Source organism: Strix aluco, chromosome 4 (genome assembly GCF_031877795.1).
Source record: "Strix aluco isolate bStrAlu1 chromosome 4, bStrAlu1.hap1, whole genome shotgun sequence".
NCBI lineage: Eukaryota > Metazoa > Chordata > Aves > Strigiformes > Strigidae > Strix > Strix aluco.
Window position 1 is genome coordinate 37,386,921 of NC_133934.1, and position 22,730 is coordinate 37,409,650.

Genomic DNA, 22,730 nt, shown 5'->3' on the forward strand with positions numbered 1-22,730 from the left:
ACTTCTAATCTGTTCAAAATGCCATTAGGTGCCTGCATGCATGCTCTACAGTATATTAAGTAAAGCAATGAAAACAAATACCAGGAAAATTAACATTCAGTCAGAATGTGTAAGAGCATGGAGTTTGACCTAACAAGAGGACAGATTTCCAAGTTCATGACAGTCCATGCAATTCTTTTTCAGATTAACTGCAGGCACCCAGCATAGCTAAAATTCTATTTCAGAAAGTATATGAAAAGGTTAGGGAAGAAAGAGGGGATCGTGATTATTCACAGTCCAGCAAAAATCTGTTTTCCGCATTTTAGACTCTGGGGATTCCATAGTAAATTTAAGAGAAGAAGCTGGAATTTCCTGATCTGGCAGATATAACCTAGGGTGGGGGAAAGGATAATTCTCAAAAGAGCTTTCAAATGTGGGCTTGGAATTTTGCCAGAAAGAACAATGATTGATTTAAATCAGCCATAAAAAGAGAGATTTTGATCTTCTGATCTTCAAGTCTTTGAAATGGTAGAAGTTAATAGGAATCATCAGCGCTGTGTGCTTGTTTAATGAAAAATCCATTCTTTTACATTTAGTTCTAAACATTTTTAATGCACTTGTGGGCTGATCATTTCATGCTTCCAGTTCTCAGTATACCAAGCATCTCTTTTTGTGCCATACTATGAAGAACTGAACTTCCATAGGCAAAAACAATAAGGAAGAATGGTAGGTTTCTGCAATAAAATAAAGCACTTCCATTCCTTCCTAAAGGTATCTGCATAGCTCTTCACTGACTTTTTCAATATATGGTAATTTTATTCTCTCCCAACCCAGCTCCTGTGTTTCGTCAGTTTTTACACTGAACAAATAGTGGAAAAACTCTGCTCTTTATTGGAAGTTCAGGTGAAAGTGTCTAAGTTCTGTCTTTTTTGTGGACTCCGCTGCTTCACGCAAAGATAGAAAAAGCATTTCATTTTGCCCATCACATTTTCTCTCCTTTATCTTACTGCTTTCTGTGTTAAAGTAATTGTAAATACAAATAATAGAAATACAGTAAACAGATTGTAACAAGGTCTCTGGTTCGGTTTACATAAGCTTACATAAATAGTAACATCACTATAAAGAACTAGAGACATCCACCGAATGGTACCAGAGAAGTCTCATTTCTGAGAAATTCTGAAAATTCTCATTTTCTCATTTCAACAGCACTGCTCATTTCTTAACTTCACAGTATTTCAACCATTATTAGCATTTCTGCATCAACACATACAAGACGTTCTGTCTGTAAGTGATTTCTGCCTTCAAGAATATAATCATAACAGCAGACATTTTATTTGGAATCCTAGTAACCACCAAAAAACAAATGCCGCCACATTTAGTTTTTGATAATGACACCTGGCTTCATTTGACCAGAGCCTGTAGAAGAAATGCATGGCCTTGCGCAACAGAGACGGATAGAGTTTGCAGAGTAACTAACAGTGTTGTCATCTTGTTTTTCCATGCCTGGATTGTTCTTCCTGTTGTCCTTCTAAAGCCAGCTGCTGGGAGATATGCAAGGAAGCAGCAGTGCTTGGTGACCCTCACTGGCAGCCAAAGAATTAGTCTGGTTGATGGAGCATGGCAATCCACTGTGCCAGCTGAAAAAAGCAGGCTAGAGCATTTTTTGATCCCTTCACTGGGCTTTGGGAAGGCAAAATCTCTTCCTTTCACAACCCTGACTAGGAAGCTTAATTGATGTCCAAAGGACCTTTACTGTACTGACACTCACTACGCTTAGGCTATAACCAAAGTCCATTATGGGTGGCCCAAATACTTGTGAATGGGCTGTAACTGAGTGTTCTGCAGTATGGATGACTGCTTCAGACAGCAGGAACACAGGCAAAATGATCCATGTGGCACGATGCTCCTGTGACACATTAGGCAGGCAGACTCTTAAGTCTGTTAGTAGAGCAAAGTGGGACAGAGTATAGTTTGCAGAGCATGATTTGCAGTCACTAGGTGCAGAATGAGGTAGAGAAGGGTCAGAGAAACCCCTCAGCTGAAGTATGCAGGATGTCTGTTACTTGCAAACTCCCCACCAAGACAATACAAGGACTGAAACACCCCAACCCTAACCTTCATGTCTTTGTTTCCTCCAGCCACTATACACCTCAGAAAAAGAAAGCAGAAGGGGAAGAGCAATTTCCAAGGGGAAAGGTGGCCCACAACACACCTATGGCCTTCTGACCTCAGTTTTTGGGGATCTGGAAAGGAAGGCGTGGGTAAGCATGTCCTTGTGGCCCAAGAAGCAGAACTAATGCAAACTGTACAGAGCAAATCATGCTCCTCCTGCCAGACACTAACATTCCTAGTTGTGTTGTTAAGCTGCCAACAAGCTAAAACATATTGTGGACTTCAGGGCACTGAAAAATGCTGGATTCTCCTGCTGCCATCACCCTTACCTACCTTTTGTTTATTCTATACTATTCATACAGATGGAGTGATATATTTGAACAGGCCAAGATCCACTCTTTCCTTCATACTCCTATCTTCTGCTTATTCACTCCAGCTGTTTTCTGCATGAAAAGAGTAAAGATCAAATGCTAGGAACAGAGGGCATACAGGACATGGCATGCAAAGCTGGAAACTACTGTTGATAAAAATCTGAGAGGAATTTATGGAGATTACACATAGTCTTTGGTTAAATATTTCTACTGATAGGCACACCTCTCAATGCTATCTAGAGGACAACAATTACATTTCACAGGAATTTCTACATCATTGTTTCTTTTTAGTCATTTGTCTGCTTCCCCCCCCAAAAAAAATTTTCACAATGTTCCATTTTCAAAACAGAAACCTAGATTTTCCTGTTGCAGGTTATGGCAGTTCAGGAAACAGGCCTGGGATGTTCAGGTACGTCTTCCACCTCATTCATTCAGGGAAGATGGCTTTTCAATAGCAGCAAGTCATTCTGAGCCAGGAAAGGGACTGGAATCTGATTCTTTCACATTCCAGAACAGTACCCTGTCTAACAAGCAATAAAATCTTCCAGTCTTTTACACTCCCAAAAGGGCCTCTGACAAAAATTTTTCACCAAAACAGAAAAGTGGAACATTTTAGACTTATCAACACTGCAACTTCTAAAAAAAGCTGTTTATTCAAATATTTCAACCAACTTCAACTGTCACTTTGTCTTAATAACATTCAATTTCTCTCTTTTCTTCTGTGTGTCTTGTTAGTGACAGTCCAAAGAAACATTCACCTGTGGAAAAACATGTAGCATGCTACTGCTGTATCAGTATTTTCAATAAAGTATTAAAGCAGTATTGGTTTTGTACACCACTGTTATGGATGTCACTTGGAACTTTTTCTGTGACAAATGTCTCTCTTATAAATTAAACAGTTTCCAGCCTGTCAGCAGCTATTAGTATAATAATTATCTATTACATAATTTACAGATTACAGTGGAAGAATAATGCAAAATAATGCAAAATAAACAGCATTTTTATCATTTTTAAAAGAAGCATCTCTGTATATCTTAGCTTGAAATGACACACTTTTTTTTAAACAAGAAAAAAATTAAAGGTAGAATTACTGTTCTTTCTAAAATTGCAAGAATGTAAGAAACAAAAAAAAAAGGCCAAACCAACATGCAGTACAAAGAAGATTAGAAAATGCTAGGATCATCAAGAGCCCCATGTAATTTAAAGGCAACTTCAAGATAGCCCCCAATCAAACCAAATGTGCAGCCAGCAGGCCAATTCTTTCAAGTATTCATCCACAGGTAGTAATTTAAAAAACAATCACAGTGGTGAATAAAAGCTGTTATGATCTATGAAGTACAGCAAGGTGCCATTCAGGAGAGTTGTTTTCAATCATCCATCTCTGAAAGTGCCTTCTGGAACAAACTTTAAAATGTTGTCCCTTCCAAAGTCACATTTGAAGGAACAGAAAAAAAATCATAACTAGATGCTTCTAGTACATTTAGTAGAAGTAACTTTAACATTACACTGCAAATAATGTAGCCCCCCCCCCCCCCCCCGGTATCTTTATTAAACAGATCACTAGATGTAATACACATTTTCCTCATCAAATTCTAAAATTCATGTTAGAAATACATGCTAACTCCTGGGTGTTGGAGATCTATATTGATACCACATAGAGCAGAGCTAGTCTTCAAAGTGAAAAAGACATTTAATTTCTATACTTTTGCTTTAGGATTGATAACTACAGCAAAATGAAGCTTTAGATCATTTTATAGTCACTAAAGTGGACAGTGGTTGAGTTACTGTCATTATACTGCAAAACACTGCTAGTAACCCTACACTACCCTCATAATTCCCATTCCAATAGAGCAAATTTTAGTGTCCTTGTTCTGCAGCTACTTGATCATCACCTAATTTTTCTGTTAAAGGCACAGGTGTTTGGGATTAAGGACTTAATGTCAGGGTATGATAGTAAGTGCTTTCCTCGAATTTAAACACATTACATCAGTGCTTTACTTCTCTGAAACTAGTATTTTTTCCAAAATACAATGTTTAGTTAATTTGATGATCTAACCCTGATAAAGCCCTATTTACCTACATATACATGGTAAATAATGAAGGAAAGGCCAGCTATAAAAATCAAAATCCTGAAATATTCGCTTTTAGTAATAGCAGGCCAGTCTTCCCCAGACAACATTTTTTTCCCTGTTTAAAAAACAACTTAATCACAGAATAATGTATGTGGGAAGGAACCTCTGGAGCTCATCTGGTTCAACATCCTACAATGCAGGACAACTCTGAAATCAGATCAGGTTGCTCTGAGTCACGCCCACAACCACTCAGGGTAACCTGTTTTAGTGTTTGCCCACAAATCTCGGTCTACATTGCCCATTCTTTTTGATTCAGTAAATCACTGCGATTTCATTTGCAATTATTTTTAAAGCTCTTATGGGATACAGATTATATATCGGCCCATCAGTTTCAACATAATGAACAGTATAAATTCTATCTCCATGTTAAAACACTGTGGTTTCTATTAAAAAAAATTATTAATTTTCATCAGTTGCCTGCTGTCACTTTCACATACTTCAACATCTGTATGGAAGACCCAAGTCAGTATTCATTCAAAATGCATTCTGTACCTAATTTACCCTTAGTTTCCACATCATCCAGAGATTGTGCTCTCACAAAATGAAGCCTTCAGTACCAAACCTAGTTTAAGGAAGATGATCCATCTTGTCAAAATAAAAAAGGAGGTAAATTCACTTTTCACTGATGCAGTAGTACTATAAGCTTTTGTTGAGATACAACCTTTAATGGGATTTTTTTAAATCTTTACTCCTGCTGCTTTTAAGCCTTTCTACTCTGGTTCAGAGCAAAGATGCACAAACAGCGGTGTAGTACAACTGAAGGGAGGGGTGTCAAACAGAAACTAAAGGTGGAAAGGGAACTATCTTCAGCCTTTACCAACACAAATTTTTCTTCACAAAATCAAAACTTCAGTGTCTGCTAGTCTCATTTCTTTCACAAATTCATCTGAGCATCAGACCACCCAAACTGACAAGCAACAGTTGAATACTGTCCCAATCATATTATATCATGAACCATCTTATTCTCTGAAAGAAACTTAAAAGATGTTTTCACATGAAAATCAAGTATATCTCAACCAGATAGGCAGAACTGAAATACAGTAATGCACTAATTTGTTTCTCTGAAACGGGACAGTAAACATGGATTTTGTAAAATTCTGCGTTTGCTTCTTTTTATTTCAAAAATATTTAAAAAGAAACAGATTTTTAATCATCATATAGATTCTCTGCTCACTCTCCTCTCTTCCAACTTAATATCTGATTTCCATTACCCAGTATATTCTTAGGATATTTCTACAGCAGGTCTCAAAGGTCTCAACACTACAGATAAAAAACCTGTCCCTAAATTATCTAGTTTGAATCTTGATGAATTTGTCCACAGCAGCAGGAAGTTTATTTACCCTCCTTGATTAGCTCAGAATTCTAGGACTTCAGTGCAGATGTTCTTGAGAAGAGAAATAGATCACCCAGTACAGGAATGGGCAGTTTGAAAGGTTTTGCCATCCCAATATTCGTTTTTACCTTTGTCATCAAGCAACATCAGGCTGATTGACAGCCAAAGGAGATATCACAAGGAGAAAAAAGAAAGGTAGCGCTCTTTTGCTACACCTCAACTGGAAAAAGTGGAGTTTGGGAGCGCTTCCAATATCCTGGATTGCCAGACACTTTATAATGAAGTGAAACTCTGTTAAGTACCAGTCCCATCTCTCAATGCTGACTTCTGGATCAGCTGGGCCAAGAGAGATCTGTGATCTGTTCTGGTCAGGAGTACAGTTCAGGTGACTGTGGGACTAGGTTTCCAGGGTATGCCCTGACACACTTCCTTTAAGCTTCTTGTCCTTCAAAATTTTTGCAAGTATCCAATCATCTTACATTTAAAGTACGAAGTTCGTATACAGTTTTTAACGTAACCGAAATAGCCCCACATCCGGACATCACCATCAAGGCCACATGAAAGCTGTGATGGTATCTGAATGTTACTGTGTTCATCAGTGCAACATCAGTTTTAAATATACTGCATGTCTTAAACAGATGGGTACTATTCACACCTACGGAAAAAGTGAGCATTCAGATAAAGTTCTAATACTGGCCATTTTAAAAAACTTTTCAAATGAAGTATTACAAAATAGCTATTTATGAGAGCTTATTCCCAAAAGATCTGTTGGAAACCTACTACCTCAATAAACAATGACAGTACTGCCACAAAGAGGGTCCTCTGATAAGCACTGTCACTCAACACTGCAATGAAAGTGTTTCACAAGAACTTCAGGCAGCTGGCTGAAGCTGCTTAACTATCTAGTATACCAAATAGAGAATAAAATTAAAATTAAATTAAAAATAAAATTAAAAATGAAGTGTTGATTATGGAAACACTACTTTGACCGGGAAAAAGATAACTCACAACTTTTCAGCAAAATCTGACAGACAAAAAAGGACACGAAATATCAAGTACAGGAGATTCTAAATATTTTTTAATACAAAACCCTTAACTGTTCTACATTTGTCCTCAAAGCTTATTTTCTTGTCAAAATCTTGCCTGAAAAAATAAAGTTTTGATGGCTGTCATGTATTCTGAGCAAATGGGCCAGTCAGGTCCTGAATGCCAATCAGCAGCCTGCCGCAGCACAGAAGTCCACCACTCATTTTAGATCATTGTAAGTCATGCTAGCAAGCAGGGCAGAACAACCACCAGACAAGCAAACAAGAGCATAAGCAAGAACCAAAAAGCCTAATCCATATCACCATAATAATTTGTTTTAATATAAGCAATTCACCTTCTAGACCATAGTATCATTAATTTAGCTAACACAGCAGTGTAACCAATTAACAATTCCTTAGCAAACCTAGAACTTTAGTTCACCAAAGTCTTTCTCTCAAAGAGTAGATATAAAAAGAGAGCCTAGGGATTATAAATAACAGGAAAATCAGAAAAGAACGTGCAAAGCTCAAACTTGAACAAATCATCTGTTTAGCGTGTAAGTTCCTGCGTATTAAGCCTTACTGCAGTAGTAAATCACTGACCGCACTAGCCTGACTAAAAGGCTTACAGTGTTTGTGTGCTTTGCTGCATCCCATAATTTCTCTAGTCATTTGAACACTATTTCAAGAATGTCCTGTAGAAGTCTCAGATGATTATTCACATCTGTAGTATTCTACTGTTCACCAGAACGATTGTAAATGTGTTAACAGTTCAGTTCAAGCACTGCAATACTCACAACATGACAGAAAGATGTCTTTACTCCTTGTCAGATCACTGTCTTGAATTGCATCCTCTTATGTACAAGCATTTATTACTCAAGGCTTCAGCAAAATATATTTTGAATATTTAATACTTCCATTGCAAATGATCCTTCTTCATGCTGTAACCCACTAAAGCACCACCTCAGCCTGCCACTTCTGCACCAAAGCTGACAATTGCAAAAGAATGTGGGAAATATGAAAAACTTTGGCAAAACTCTTACTGTCCAGGAACATTAAGATATGAAAACACAGAAGACAAGATCTCGATTTCTGGCGCTTCTCTACAGGCCTACATGCCAATCTAGTAAATTAAAGGGAACACTATTATTTACTTCAGAAGGGTGAAAGTCAGGTCAGAGCCTCAGAGATCACATCATCTGAGCAGTATCCTGCTTTCTCTATTTCAATCCAACTCTATGGACATTCCAATTCCAGTTTTGGCAATTTGTCACCGTTCACTCCGGAATTTTGTACTGAACAGTTGTGTGCCTTAAAGTCATATCATAGCTTATTTTGCAAATCTCTGAGAAAAGTCCACAGCACTCCAAACTAGAATTGCTCACACTGTACAATTCTATCCCAACTAAAAAGAGGCAGGGGGGCTAAGCATGAGTCTTTGCAGTTTGCACTAAAGGTCTCAAGCAACAAAAAAGCAAAATACCATTTAGGTCAGATCCTGAAGACAATAAAACCGTCAATTACTGGGAACATGATTAAAATCAATGCAATGCCTCAGAAAAAATACAATCATATGTAACATTTGCAAGGCCATACTTTAAAACTTATCACAAATTACTGTACAAGATCGCATAATGCATTAAGACAGTGCTGACAGAATGAGCTGAAAAGGACTTGGTTTTTCTTTTTAACAATGTGTGAATACACTGAGTTCACATTGTATAGGTCTTGGGAATATAGGGGTCAGATCTGGATGGACAGTGGGCTTAGGTACACCTGGAAATACATCCCCAAGAGTATAGAAAAAGCATAATTAAATATAGTCCTTAAGGTAGAATCATGACCTAACTTCTGTCAGTTTTAACAACAAATTAAGAACAGAAGTAATGTGTTAAGACTTTCCTACCCACTTCCTAAAGAAAATAAGCTAAGCTCCTAAACTTATGAAGGTACATGAGTTTCTCAAAGGATGCCTGTCATTATCTTCTTAAAAATAAAAACTGTAAATGACATTATTTGGTGCTGCACCAAGAAATGATGTATACAAAGATACCTCAAGCTGGGTATTCACAGTGTAACTCAAGACCACCAAAATGTTTCAAAACTTAAACCAAACCTCAATTAACAACACACATTTAACAAGTACACTTGAGTGGTGGATGATTTATGAAACAGAAACGTCACTTTGCTCATGAGAAATTTTGTATCATATGAATCTCAGACAAAAACACCAAAGAAGGAGCTTTATACGCAACAGTAACCACAGACTATTTTACAGAAGTAATGTCCATCAGATTCCATTACATGTCCCACTTTCCCCATTGCCCTCCCAAAAGCAAGAACATTCAAATGTTCCCTCCCTAGTTCAGCTTCCAGCTACTCCAGCCTTTACTGCGCTATAAACCTTTCTCCATGACAACTGGTCTCTACTGAATCTTTGTGGAATGGAAGCCAAAACCAGCACCCCCTGGTCGGGCTCTGCGTCAGTCAGGCTACAGTGAGGACAGCAGCATGCACATAGAGGTCCTACACAGCCAGAACCGCTCGTGAACATGAATCAAATCACAGAATGAGACTGTAATCATTTGCTAAGTAACAGCACTTAAAGAAATAAAAGTTCATAAATCTGGATCACATCTCTTTCTCTGATGCACAGTAACTGTTTATTAACCAATGAAAATTTTTCACAGTTTTTTCTAACAGTAATTAAGAGTTTTCATAGAGACATATTGTTAACACCGGTGAAGAGGCAGAAAGTTATAAGTCTGCATAAACATTTTTAGTATAATCAAGGAAATCTGAATTAAGAATGAAGGGACTAGGCTTTGAATAAGAGTATTCTTTCTCGGTCAGATCGCCAGGCCACGAGACAGGCATTTCTGGACTAGATTACAGTTTAACAATTGACGGTATTAAACAAAGGAAAAAAACCACCCCATTGTTTCCTCATCAAGAACAAATAGATGTCTTTCCCTGACAATTTTCTGCAATCCACCACAGACAGTGAGCAAGGTTACAATACCTACTTTTTCACCTGAAGCAGGCCATACCTCCTCTTCTGGAAGTATTATAGAACCACATAGCAAATCACCCTCTCCTCCAATGATGAGAAGTGTCCTAGAGAGTGACAGACAGAAGCGACCGGAATTGTTCCTCCACAGTGTGATCCCAATAAAAACACTGCCATGCAGCTATCTGACAGGGGACAGCTGCACTTCGGTCAAACCCTGTTACTTGATAAGATGCTACTAAGACATACGCCTGCCACATCACTAAAAGGCAAGCACCATTCATCATGCATTGGGCATACTTATTGTCGTATGGCATGACATGCTTGTACACAACCTGCAGAATAACAAAAGTTCATCTGCCACATGATTAAAAATACCTGCATCTTTGTCAGACATTCCTAGCTCTATGAGGGATGTAAACTCTTAAGAGCTATGGGCCAGGCATTGAATCAGAGTAAGAATTCTTCGTAAGTCAGACCTGTAGGCCATAAGACATGCTTATCTGGGGAAGACTACAGCTTCAAAGTACTTTAAAAAGAAACAATAGGTGTGTAAAGCATTGTTCCTTCATTAACAACACGAGAAAGTTGCAAATACAAAGACAGTCTCCTAGCAGGATTTAGTTAAAATACAGATTATTCTTCTAGATCTTTTTTTCCTCTATACCAAAAGTAAAAAAAATTTGGTATTTCTAGACACTGAAAGCCTGATTATCAGAACAAACAGCATATTATGGAAGGCATCCTGGTATGGTTGTTCTTTTTGTTTTTCAAATAAAGATTGAAGTTTGATTTAATGAATTGAGAAAACCAGCACAGACATATCAAATCCAATATTCAGAGTTGAAGAGATAAAGTTGCCTTTCTTCAAGTACGTACAGTATCCAAGTTCAAAGGATAGCATCTGATCATGTTCTATGAGATGCAAATGATTGTTTCAGTTGACAGAATACATTCATGCCACTGAGACTGCCAGAAGTCGTAACCAACCAAAAAATTCCAAAAGCAAATTAGCCTTCAAGTACACTTTAAAAAGCTGGGGGGGAAGCAATCTCTCTCCCAAGAAGACCTTTCATTAGCCTTTTAAAAACAAGAGCCAGAGATTGGCTTTGTCAGGTAGGAACTTCACCATCACTGATGGTTTTGCACAGAAAAAGTCACTGGGAAGAGCAATAGTTTTCAGCAACACTCAAAATGTGCTATTAAAAAAGACCCAAACCCTACACCCACAAAGCAAAACCCTACAAAATACTTAAGCGACACAAAAGGGAGATAGTAACTACTGTATCACTCCCCTTTTCAACCACTAGCTGCTCCTTCCAAATGAATGACAAGTCAATTTGTCCAATATAGACAACTCCCTCAAATACATGAAGACAAATGGCTCCAGTTCACTTCACACAATAAACCATTCCAAGTCTTGAATTGCACCGTCATTCTGGTGAGATACTTTGCAGCAGAGTCTAAAACATGTTTTATGAATAATTAAGGAAAAAATGCAAAGTCAAAGAATTTATGATCTTTCATACACAGTAGAAATTAGCTATTCATAAACATATTGTCAACAGCAGCACGTTCCCAGAAAATAGGATCTAATTCTGCAACCATACAACAACAAAATTTCTCCTCAACAAGAGCTTCACAGTAACAAACATGTAAAAATCTGTAACATCATAAAGGTTTCTTGGTGACAGAAAACATGTTTAGGACCAAGATGTCTGTGACAGTTGTACTGCTGGTTCATAGGAAAGCAAAGGTGAACACAAAGACACACACAATAAAACAATGGAGAACCCAACAAAAGAAACGGACACCCAAGACTACAGTTCCACAGCAGCTAGGATTGATCTGCATCTTGGTTTCTACAGCACCGCTCTCCCCTTTTGCTCCCAGCTCTGGACTTGCCTCCTGCCTCACACCAGCACTAGTATCCATCCAGTGACACGAGCTGATTCTACTGGAAAACAACCCTAAGAACAAGGGGTTTCATTTTAGCCAAACCATTTCCTGGAGTCAGCTTACTATTTGGTGACAGGAGAGGGATAGGTAAACAGAACAATGACAGTCCAGACTCAGGGGGCTGCGTTACTGCTCTGCAAGGGTTGCTCTGCAACCCTTTTCCACATCCCTCACAGGTTGCTGTAATAAGAATTTACATGTCCCGTCTTAACAGGTGTGGAATTTTAGCACTGTTTCTATTCATGCCTTTCTGACAATGTGTCACCATGGAAATATTACTGTATGTTCGTCCAGTTTCAACCTTTTCCATTACTTCCATGAGTAGTGTTCTAGTTTTTAGCCATCTGTGTGATATAAAACTCAAATACCTACAACTTTTTTAGGCTAAAAAAGTAGCAAGAAAACCAAACCAAAATCTATTTCACAAAATTCAACTTGTCTCTAAATGTTACAAACACTAGTAAGTGGAAGTAGAGAAATCCTCTTATCTTAATCTAATAACCTTAATAACATGTTCAAAACACAGAATTTTAACCAAAGGGTTGAACACAAGTTGTTTAACTACAGAAAAATAAGAACTAATGTAATCTGTACAGATCTCTGAAGCTGTAAATAATTTATCCTGTTTGCTCTATATATTGACCCTTACCTGTAAAAATGAAAACTTTCCACAGCCGTTAAAGTAAAGCCAGTTCCCCTTCTCTGAAAATATAAGATAGTTCTGAAGTTATTCCTTCATTTAACCATATTGTAGTAGGACAGTATCTCTAGCAAACAGCTCATTCCTTTAGAAAAGGTCTATTTTCCTTCATGTGGACAACTTCTCATTAAGGCTTAACTTGTGCATGACAACTACAGTAATACTATCTTGTAAGTCAAGATAGGTTCTAATCAAAATAGCTCCAGTAGGCAAGTTCTACAGACCTATGTCTGGAGAAACCAGTCTAGACCACTTGCCCCACTTTGCATACCAGGTCACAGTCCTTTGCTTTAACCAATCGTACATACTTTGCACACATAAGCAAATACTCCGTAGCATTTCCTGACTTGTTAACTTCACATGCTCTGAGATGAAAGATACAGTGCAGCTCTATCACTCCCAGAGAAATCAAGAATAAAAGCATTATCTCAGAGTTAACATAGCCATTTTCACTAATGCTAAAATCAACAACACATAGCCCCAAGCAAATGACAGACTAGTTAAAAAACCCACATACACAATCACTATGCATTTTAACACTATCTGATGCTATCACAGCTATATTAGCACTGTAATATTAGAATTCTGCTTTACACTGGATAAACAAATGAAGGTGTCAGAAGTTCAGACACAGCTAGTCTCTCATTGCGAGTTCAGTACTTGCATCACGGGTTTTATTTTGAATAAATATACATCAATTAAGTAAAAGCAGTTCCCAACCTGTCACTGAAACCAGAATGAGATACCAGACAAGTTTCACAGGGAATATGCACATTCCTGAGCAGAAAAGGAGACACAAACAAATTATGTGGAATTAGGATAAAAACCAGCAAATGATAATACAGGATGAAACAAGGCAGAAAGATATTGGGGGAAAAAAATTGTTGTCCTATCTCACTACAGGATTATTACAAGTTATACACCTTGGAGTGTCATCAAACGATCCTCTATTGATTTCTCAAAATAGGCAGGTGACTATTTCTTATTAAGGTTAGAATTTCATAAGGTTTGTTGAGGCAATCATTTAACAGCTCCACATCACCAAAAACATAAAAGCCCCACTCCCTCCTCAGCTTCTAGCAAACAAGAGAGATGGCAAGGGAAAATAGGAAGGGAATGAGAAAGGGAACCTTTCAGTAATGGTTTGCCATTAAATTCATTCTTAGCAAGCAGCAGTCTAAAGAAAGGATTTATTAGGTAGTTGCTCTAGTTGTGCCTTAAATCGGTAATGTTGAGATTTGCACTTAAAACAGAATTAAGATCCATCCCTTTCAAAATGTAATGACTAACACTTCAATTTAACTTCTTCAAAGGACAGATGACTTGTACTCCCTATTTCTTGCCTAAATTTTGTTCCCTCCCTCCCACCCACCCAGAAGTTTTAACATTTCAGAATTTTTTCCTATTTTAGCTGAAGTCCTGCAATCACCAATTTCACACAGAACCGTACTTGCCTCAGACACTTCAGATAGTAAGTTATTCTACTTAACCATCACAACACAGCTTACTTCCATGCAAAAAAAAAATTGTTCCAAATGTATTTTCCAATCTCTGATGATGCCTCCCATCATGCTGTTCCCTCTTCTGCTTGCCTCGTTTGTTACCTTTAACTTTTACCAGTACAGCATCTTACACACTTCCTACTTCTCCAAGTCTCCACTGTGACAGGAAGTCTTCTACCACACAACCCTGAGCTACAGTAGTGCCCAGGAGACAGGATGAAAGTCCCCCTGCTCAAGTAACTTCAATCTCAGGATCTTCCCTCTGCTGTTCACAGGACAAGAGAAAGCAAGCTGCAAGAACAAAGTGCCATTTTCTTCTAAGGGAAAAGGGCACGCAACATTTAATTGCTGAAACCTAATAAATGTTCTAATTCAAACAAATCTTGCACAAACTACAGATTCCATTATAGAAATTGGAGTGTTTTCATCTCCCCAAAAGATGAAAACAGCAATGGAAACTGCATTCCCTCTCCATGTCACCACAAAGAAAACTCACAATCTCTTAACCTGTGAAGTTCTCTGGTTTCTGCACATTCAATGTTTCTCAAGCACCTTCTTGGTTATATAGTTAGTGAGTACTCTAGAAACATTCTAGTAAAAGTATACCATGAACTGTTTCAAATGTACAAATGTATTTTAAACAGATTTTTCTCCTCAGTGGAAAGAATTGAAAAGGGGGCAGAAAGAAAGGATAGTTTTGTTTTCATAGCAGCTCAGTCCTCTGACAGGAGTGCAGATAAACATTTAAATACAGATCACTTGCAGCTTCAGAATTTGTGATGTGGAACTCATTTTAGGCAAGCTAAAAAAAAAAGATACCTGTTTTGAGTCTGTGGTGATCAGCAGTGGAGCATGGACAATTTACTATGTAGAAACCAAGATATGAGAAGCCCTGCATTCCTGGTGAGAAAACCAAATGTCATCCAGCTGCTGAAGATTTGAGGGTACTGAGATTCCCACCTCCTATTCCACTCCTCCTTGGTGCTCTACTCTGTTGGCTCCACTAAGGAATATAACAAACACGAGGCCTACTTAAAATGTGTTGGAATGATGGAAAAACAAAAAAATTTTCCTTTTCAAACTTCTGTCTCCACCCTGAGCCCCCCTTAATTGTCTATCAGAGAAAAAACCACACCAACACCTTAACATAACTCAGTATTCCAGGAACCTGAAAGAATTTCAAGGGAACTTCAAAGAAAAGTATGAATTCCTCCACCCCTTTCCCACCTTTTCATTGGCTCATCCTCTTCGGTCTATAGTTGTCGTTTTATAACTTTGTCAAGTAGGAGCAGGATACAATTGATACTTTGGGCTATTTCCCTTCTTACAATAAACCAGGTTCAGAAGAACTGTCAAGATCAGTGAGTTCTCAGTTTGCTGTAGCTTGGAGGAGTCATAAACAAAGAAATAACATCTATATATTTAGCCAGTGAAATTGTTAGTACAACTCCCACATTCTTGCCTTTATGTTTCTCTTTCTCACACTTTATATCTTAAAGTGCCCTCTCTTTTGGGCCACCAGTCTTCAAAACAAATCAACACAGTACCCTAAGTGTTTGGAGAGAAAAATCACTGTTGAATAGTGCAAAACATTAAAAACCCCTGAAGAACAGTGCAATTCAAATAGCTTCCACAACACTCCTAAAACACAACAAGCCAAGTCACTCTTGCCCTTACAAGCGTGAGATTCTCTAATGTCAATGGGATTACTCGGATAAATGAAGTGGGCAAAACTGAAAACTGAGCCCCAAGCTTGAAGCTGATGTGAGGTTTTTTTCACAGCTGTACACAAGGCTGTCATTATATTAACAGACCTGCACCATAGAAGCAGTAACAAAAACATGTACTATCAGAACAGACCAGAAAAGCATGACAAAAGCATCATTATTTAAAAAAAACACCACACATAATTTTCCAAGAAGTTTTGAAATATGGCATTTTCAATCCTCAGCTTATTTCTAGACACGAATATTTTAAACCAGTAACAAAGAGATTCCTAATTTTGCCCAAATACACCTGGGAACCCACAGACATATGGCTGGTGTCTCACAGCACTACTCTTCGGTATTTGTATCTTCTAAATCAAAGAGGATACAAATTATTTTAAAACATAAAGCGTAACTTTTTAATGTGATCATCCAGGGAATGCAGTGTTAACAACAGCAGAAGGAATATTGTCCATAAAAACTTATCTATTCTACACTTGCTTTACCAATGAAAGATTTTTAGGAGCCCATGTACTATAATATTCCACAATTACATTATAAAAACTTTATGACCTCCATCAGAGAAAACAGTTAAAAAAAAAAAAGTCCTAAAGTATCGTCAAACAAGAGAACGTGTTTTCAGTTTTTCTGTAGAACCCATTATCTCCATTTTGACAATTTACGGTAAGTTTTAGAAACAGCACAAATCCAGATTTCATTGTATTGACAAACTTGGAAGATCACTTTTCAGCTTTTCTGACAGTAAGCCCTAATGATGTCCTATATGGTTTCCGAACATATATTCTCTAAACACCTAGAAGATACAATGGAATCTAGAGCAAAGTCATCACTGGACTTTCATGCATTTCCTACTCACTTTTCCAAACCAGGTCACCAATATAAATACAGATTGTAAATACAGATACTGTAAATACAAATACTGTAAGCTGGACACTGACCGGGCTTGTCAGTCCCTCTTCTGTGGAGGCAATTCAGCTTCACAGCTGAGCCATGTACACATGGATTCTCTCAAGCACCTAGGGCAAAATCCCTATTTCTGTTTGTTTTGCATGACTGACATAGGTTAACAATTACTTCAAACACCACTCTTTCTGAAAAAGGCCTTTACTTCCTTAGTTCTCACTGCAGATTATCAAGTCTCAGGGCTTGATTTATCTTTCACTTGTAATCAAGATATTAATGAAGCAATATTTATCCTAAGTGTTACTCACTTAGCTGTCTATTCTGTTAATGAAAGTGAAGACTCAAATTTTACCACCAAATATGAATACTCTTGAACTTTTCAGTACTACAGAATGTGTAAAAAAATATTTAAATTAGTGTACTCGTGAGGCAGTATTATAAGTACACTCCAAAGTTGCATTTTGCTTTACCTTAATCATATCATCTTGGATTCTCTTTGCAAGCACAATTAAAAGTCTAGAAGTAAACAAAACTTCAGATCCACTATTTCTAGAGACAGTAAAAACAGAAGTTTTTGTTGTCTGCAGTAAAAACATAAATAATCACCTGAGAAGACCAAGTATAATAAATAACACTGTCCTGTATACCTTACCACCTCACTAATATTTACCAGGTATTTAACATGTTTTGAAGTAGAAAGGAATTTAAGTTTGCCACTACTGGAATTTGCTGCTGTAGCAAATAGGACAGAGAAGTACGCTTAACACAGCACATGATGCTTGTCAAAACTTTCCCTATGCAACTTACAGCCAGCAAACTTCGTCACAACTACCTTTTCTAATTTCCCCAGAGAAATGTAAACCAAGGCCTTCATTTATAATTCAGTGCGGCTTGTTCCATAAATTTATAATGCCTTTTAAAAGTTTTTGATAATTGGACTGCAGTGTTTTCAATATCAACATTGTATTTCATAATACACACCAAGTTTGGGGGTTTTAATTACTTTTCAGCACCACTTTGGACAAAATTCACGTTTTACCATAGGTATCCTGGCGCCTATCACCCAGCTATTAAAAACAGCCACTGAAGCCTCCTCGAAGAGCCTGAACCCCTCCCCAGCTGAAAGACCTGCCCCGGTGACTGCTGGGCGAGGAGCCTATGAGCTGGTTACCTCGCTCACTGAAGCGCTTTCAAAGGAGGTTTGCCGATTTACAGCGCTGAGACCTGGAAAGGGCAGCAAACACCCCGAGCTCCGGCTGGCGGGGGGGGGCCTGGAGGATTTGGGCTTGCTGAGGCCTAGCGAGCACACGAGGCCTCCCGCAGCCCCGGCTCCTTCTCCGCCAGCAGCGCAGACCTCACCGGACGGGCGGGCCAGGCCGGCCACGGGGCAGGCGGTCCCCGGGGACGGGGGGGGCGGGGGAGCGGCCGCGGGAGAGACAGGCGTCCGGGACGCGCCGCCAGCCAGGAGGGAGGCGGCCCCGCTCCGCGGCGCCCGGGGGAGAGGGATGGCGAAGAGCCAGCGCCTCTGCTCTGGGAGGCACTCGCAAACTTCGGTACCTGTCGGGAATCCCCCAAACGCCGGAGACCCCCGTCGACTGCCGGGAAGAGCCTGTAAGGCTTCGCCCCCCCAACATCAACTCACGCAACGGGCTTACAACAGGCTGTACCCACGCCGAGGGGAAGGAGGGCACGACGTGCCCGGCTACAAACAGGCTCCTGCCCTCCCCCCGTTCCCCCGTCCCGAGAGGGGCACCCTCCGGCGCCTCCCCAACACCCGCCCCGTCCCTTCGCGACGAAGCTGCCCCAGCGCCGAGGGGCCCGGCAAGCGCCGCTCCGAACCTCCCCCATACACCCCCCCCCCCCCCCCGGGGCGTCCCCACCTGTCCCGAGGGTCGATCCAGCTGGTCTGCTTGGTGTTGTGGTCGATGTAGAAGACTTTGCCGTCGTAATCCCTCGCCTCCTCCCAGCCATCGGGTAAGGGGAGCTGCCCATTCCCCGCTTTCCTAGGCATGGTCGAGAGGCGGGGGTAGCTGCTCCATAGGGACAGAAAGAAAGACGGGAAGCGGGAAAAGCCCCCACCCGAGCCGGGGGCACGGGGAAGGGGCCGGGAGCGGGGGCTGGAGGGGGCACGGAGCGAGCCGGGAGCGGAAGCCGGGGAAAGCCCTCCTCCGCGGCCGGGTCTCAGTCCACCATGCCGGGGCTGCCGCCTTGCCCGCGCCGCGGCAGCCCGGGTCAGGGTTGCCGGCGGAGCCCAGCTGCCGTCTGGGCGCGGGGAGCCCGGCTGAGCCCCGGGCGGCCGCGGCCGCCGCTCATTAGCATGAGATTAGCATCCATCTCATCTGCATGCACATTCCTCCCGCCGCATTCCTCAGGGTTAACCCTGCCGGCGCTGCCCACCGCCGCCGCCGGGCTGGGCAGGCCCCGGCCGGGGATCCGGGACAGAAAACGTCCAGCGGGGGAGCGCGTAGGGCAAGCGGCAGGGGGGGGGGGAAGGCGGCAAGGGGGGCCCTCTCGCTTCTAAACGAGCTCTGCCCGCGTCCCGCAGGGGCTCAGCCGCTGTGGGGGTAGGAGGCAGCCACCTGGGGGGGAGGGGGGGTGAGACCGCCAACAGCCCCTGCCCCCGCGCCCTCAGCTCCCGGGCGCTTAAGCACTGCGGCCGCGGCCCCGCAGGCTCTGGGCAGCGGGGAGGGCGCGGGAGCCCCCGCAGCCGCCACCACCCCGCGGGGGAGAGCGGCGCGAAGGGGCTGCTGGCCCGCCGACCGACCGACCGACAGACGGACCGGCCGGCGGCGTGTCCCTTTGTCTGCGAACTTGCCGCCGGCCCCGAATCAGGTGGCGCCGGCGGCTTGGGCGCGGGGGATGTCCCGGCCCTGGGGGCGCAGGGAGGGTGCCCCGCGAAGAGGCGGCTTTGCCGCTGCCTCCTTGCCCTGCCGCCGGACCGGGTCGAGTTTCCTTTCCTTTCTCTGCCCTCCGGGTCCCGCTAACCTCTCTCCGCATCCTTGTGAACTCCTGCTAAACTCCAGCAAGGCTCAAGGGTTCCTAAAAAGGACCTTGACATTTAAAATACACGAGTTAAAAATTTAAATAAAAAAAGGGAACCCTTCCTTAACCCTGGAAGTACCTAAACTTACTTTGTTTCTTCTCTTTTTAACAGAGTGGAGAATACGTGGCACATACCATTTGCGTCCTGAACTGTTCTGGCCCAAAAAGCAGGCCGCTCGGGTGCATTAAGCATAGAAACCAGGTGTGAATTACTGTGCATGTATCTCACATGTGCCACAGGAGAAGAGTACTCCAGGCTGGTTACCATGGTTCAGCTGATAGAAGGTAACTTAATGAGCTCTATTAATTTGCATGTGTATCTGATTCCCAAGATTTGGCACCAGAAGTAGAGCGTGTATGGGGGAATATGACTTGAGTTTAGCGGCTAGGACTTCTAGGTAACCCAAATTTTAGTCCCTGTTTCCTAGAATGTTCTATTTCTTTCCACTTAAACTTACTGGTTTAAAATACCGAAAGTTTCTTGGGAGAGGAAGTCTTTTTTTTTTTTTTTTTTTTTTTGTTAATGCATTTATCTACTCCATTATAGTGATCTTTAGCATTCAGCTCTACTCAGTGCGTAACAAGTTTATGGATTCCACTTAGGAGGCCACATACCTGACAGGTGTTGCAGTGACTACTTTACAGCTATCTAAGTCCCATTGTTGGATTTGCTCCTAAATAGAAAAAAAGTACCAGAAAGATATGATTTTAATTTAGCTAATTGCCAGTCTGTTAGAGTTAAGACCTTTATTATTTTAGTCATTCTACTTATTTTACTCTGTAAGACTATCTCTGCAAATGGCTCATATGCCCCCCAAAATACCTGTATGTTGAGCTCTAGACTATCTGGAAGATTTTACTTTCACATCTGTTGTATTAACGTAATGCGCAGTGAAGCTACATACATGAAGTAAGCCCCAGTGGAGAAAACCTGAGCTGTCCTAACTTCTGGATATCCTGAAGTGTTCAGCCACTTAGGGAAAGCCAACAGGATCATTGCCTATTAAAGTGTCAGACTCATTTATTTTCATTGACAATATTAAGTTTCAATGAGCTGATTGGTTTATAAAGTCCAGTCCGGTTTTCCATCAGTGTAAAAAAGCACTTTTGCTATGCATTTGCATTTGTGTCCATTTAAATAGTCTAATTTTATAAACTTGTTTACTGGTGACATCCTACAGTGAGAAAGTACATGTGGCAATTGTGGGACAGGGTAAACTGGATTTCCTTTTCCCTTCTAAAATTCAGTTTGCAACACCAATAAGACCTTTTGTTATGTAAATTGATAAAAAACTATAGAGGATATAGTTTTTCTGAAACTAGCTGCCAGTTACTTTGGCATTAACTAGGAGCTTTTCTAATGATATAGCCTTTTTCATCCTGAAAAAGCTAGCCTGTTACACAGCAGCACTTGTATACTCCTACTCTCTAAATAATCCACACGAAAGAAAGCATGAGATTAGAAAATCTGTAATACCAAAACAAAACTGAAACCTCATGTCAGTGAAACCTTTATGTCAGTAATTCCCCTGAAGTTAATTGTGGCACCTGAGGTAACACCTAATTCCTATTCTATGTCATGACCAAGGCAGTCAGAACCACATCTTTGATTCCTGATCAGATGAGATCCATGTGGATGATTTATAACCATCTTTACCAGGGTAAAACTTCTCATTAGAAAACATCAATATTTTCATTCCCACAAATAAATGAAAATTGCAGTTCTTAATTTTTGGAAATAAATATACTAAGATCATTGCATAATTGTCTAATTTCTATGCATATGCTTGTGTGTGCCTATACAGATGTGCTTACACTTAAATATAAACTGTTGCATTGTAAGTATTAGGCTTTCCCCTTCCTCCCTCCATTTTCCATTGTCTGAGTACTTCATTGTGTTTGTACTTGTAGTTAAGAGTCTACAGTCCAAAATGCCAGTTTAGGACTACTTAGAAATGATAATACTTGAAGTCAGACTGACAAAAAGTAGGTAATATTTGTGTAAATAAATGCCAGACCTTTAATATTACCAGTGAGAACACTTAGCTTTTTGAAGGACTGCTATTATTGTACAAAACAGAATTCAATTATCCTCTTGTTTGTTGCTCTTTTGCAATTTGGACTGGTAGAAAATAATTTCTTCCACTATCCTTTAATATTTTTTCATATGCCTCATATAGGAAGGCAGAACAGATGTTAATAATCATTCTTTTTAGCTTAAAATATGCTATAAATTCTAACTAAAAGTAGTTTTTCAAGTATACGTCCTACATCTCATCTGATAACCTGGCTAGCGTGTTGTGCTGACATTGTCAGCTGACAGCATACCACAGATTGTTTGGCTTAATTGCATAAGACAGCATAGTTCAGAAGATGTAAGCATGCTTTATTCAAAACACAGAAGGGTTCATATGAAGGAGTTGTCCAAAAGCACGGAACAATGTAGCTATGGCCTGACTTAAGTATTTATCAGTAAGTATGAGAAATAACAAGATGTGCTCAACAAAAAGGAGCTAATTGTGTCTCTCTTTTGCTTTGCATATGCGTGTTTAACAGGTCTGGAAAAGTTCACTTTATAAGTAGTACATAGTTAAAGGACTGCGTTAAAGGGAATTAGAGTCATAACTATTTTGTGTCCTTTCTACTTACTATTATCAGCTAGAAGAAGAAAAAATGTCTATGCAAAAATTCAGAACGCAAGTATGGAAGTGGCTGAATCCAGAAAGGGTGTCCACAAAGGCAAATGGTTGTGCGCCATCCCATAACGAGAGGCATACCTTATTCCAGTCTGTACTGATGTAGTTAATCTCCTGGTACTCTCTGCTTACTGCTTCTTGCACAGTAAATCTGTTCCTGGGACTGACTGTGATCAAAAAAAGGCGTGTTTGTACCCTGTCCTTCCATAACAAGAGACTCCCTTAACTTGATGATCCAC

At 40.4% G+C, this 22,730-nt stretch overlaps 2 protein-coding genes across 3 annotated transcripts in view; one reads left to right on the forward strand and one right to left on the reverse strand.

Annotated features, from left to right (window-relative positions):
* The window catches only part of WWC2 (WW and C2 domain containing 2), a 105,605-nt gene extending 86,534 nt beyond the window's left edge, over positions 1 to 19,071 (reverse strand). Inside the window, exon 1 of one of the 2 annotated variants that reach the window (XM_074822764.1) lies at positions 18,634 to 19,071. In XM_074822764.1, the coding sequence (XP_074678865.1) occupies positions 18,634 to 18,764 (131 nt within the window). In that variant the 5' untranslated portion in view covers positions 18,765 to 19,071. Of the gene's footprint in view, positions 1 to 17,924; positions 17,996 to 18,633 lie in introns of those variants that run through there. The other variant, XM_074822765.1, reaches the window with a different exon arrangement.
* DCTD (dCMP deaminase) overlaps positions 18,236 to 22,730 on the forward strand; it is a 58,854-nt gene continuing 54,359 nt past the window's right edge. The window contains exons 1-2 of the mRNA XM_074822766.1: positions 18,236 to 18,727; positions 19,908 to 20,080. Of these exons, the coding sequence (XP_074678867.1) occupies positions 20,014 to 20,080 (67 nt within the window). The 5' untranslated portion in view covers positions 18,236 to 18,727; positions 19,908 to 20,013. The remainder of the gene's footprint in view (positions 18,728 to 19,907; positions 20,081 to 22,730) is intronic.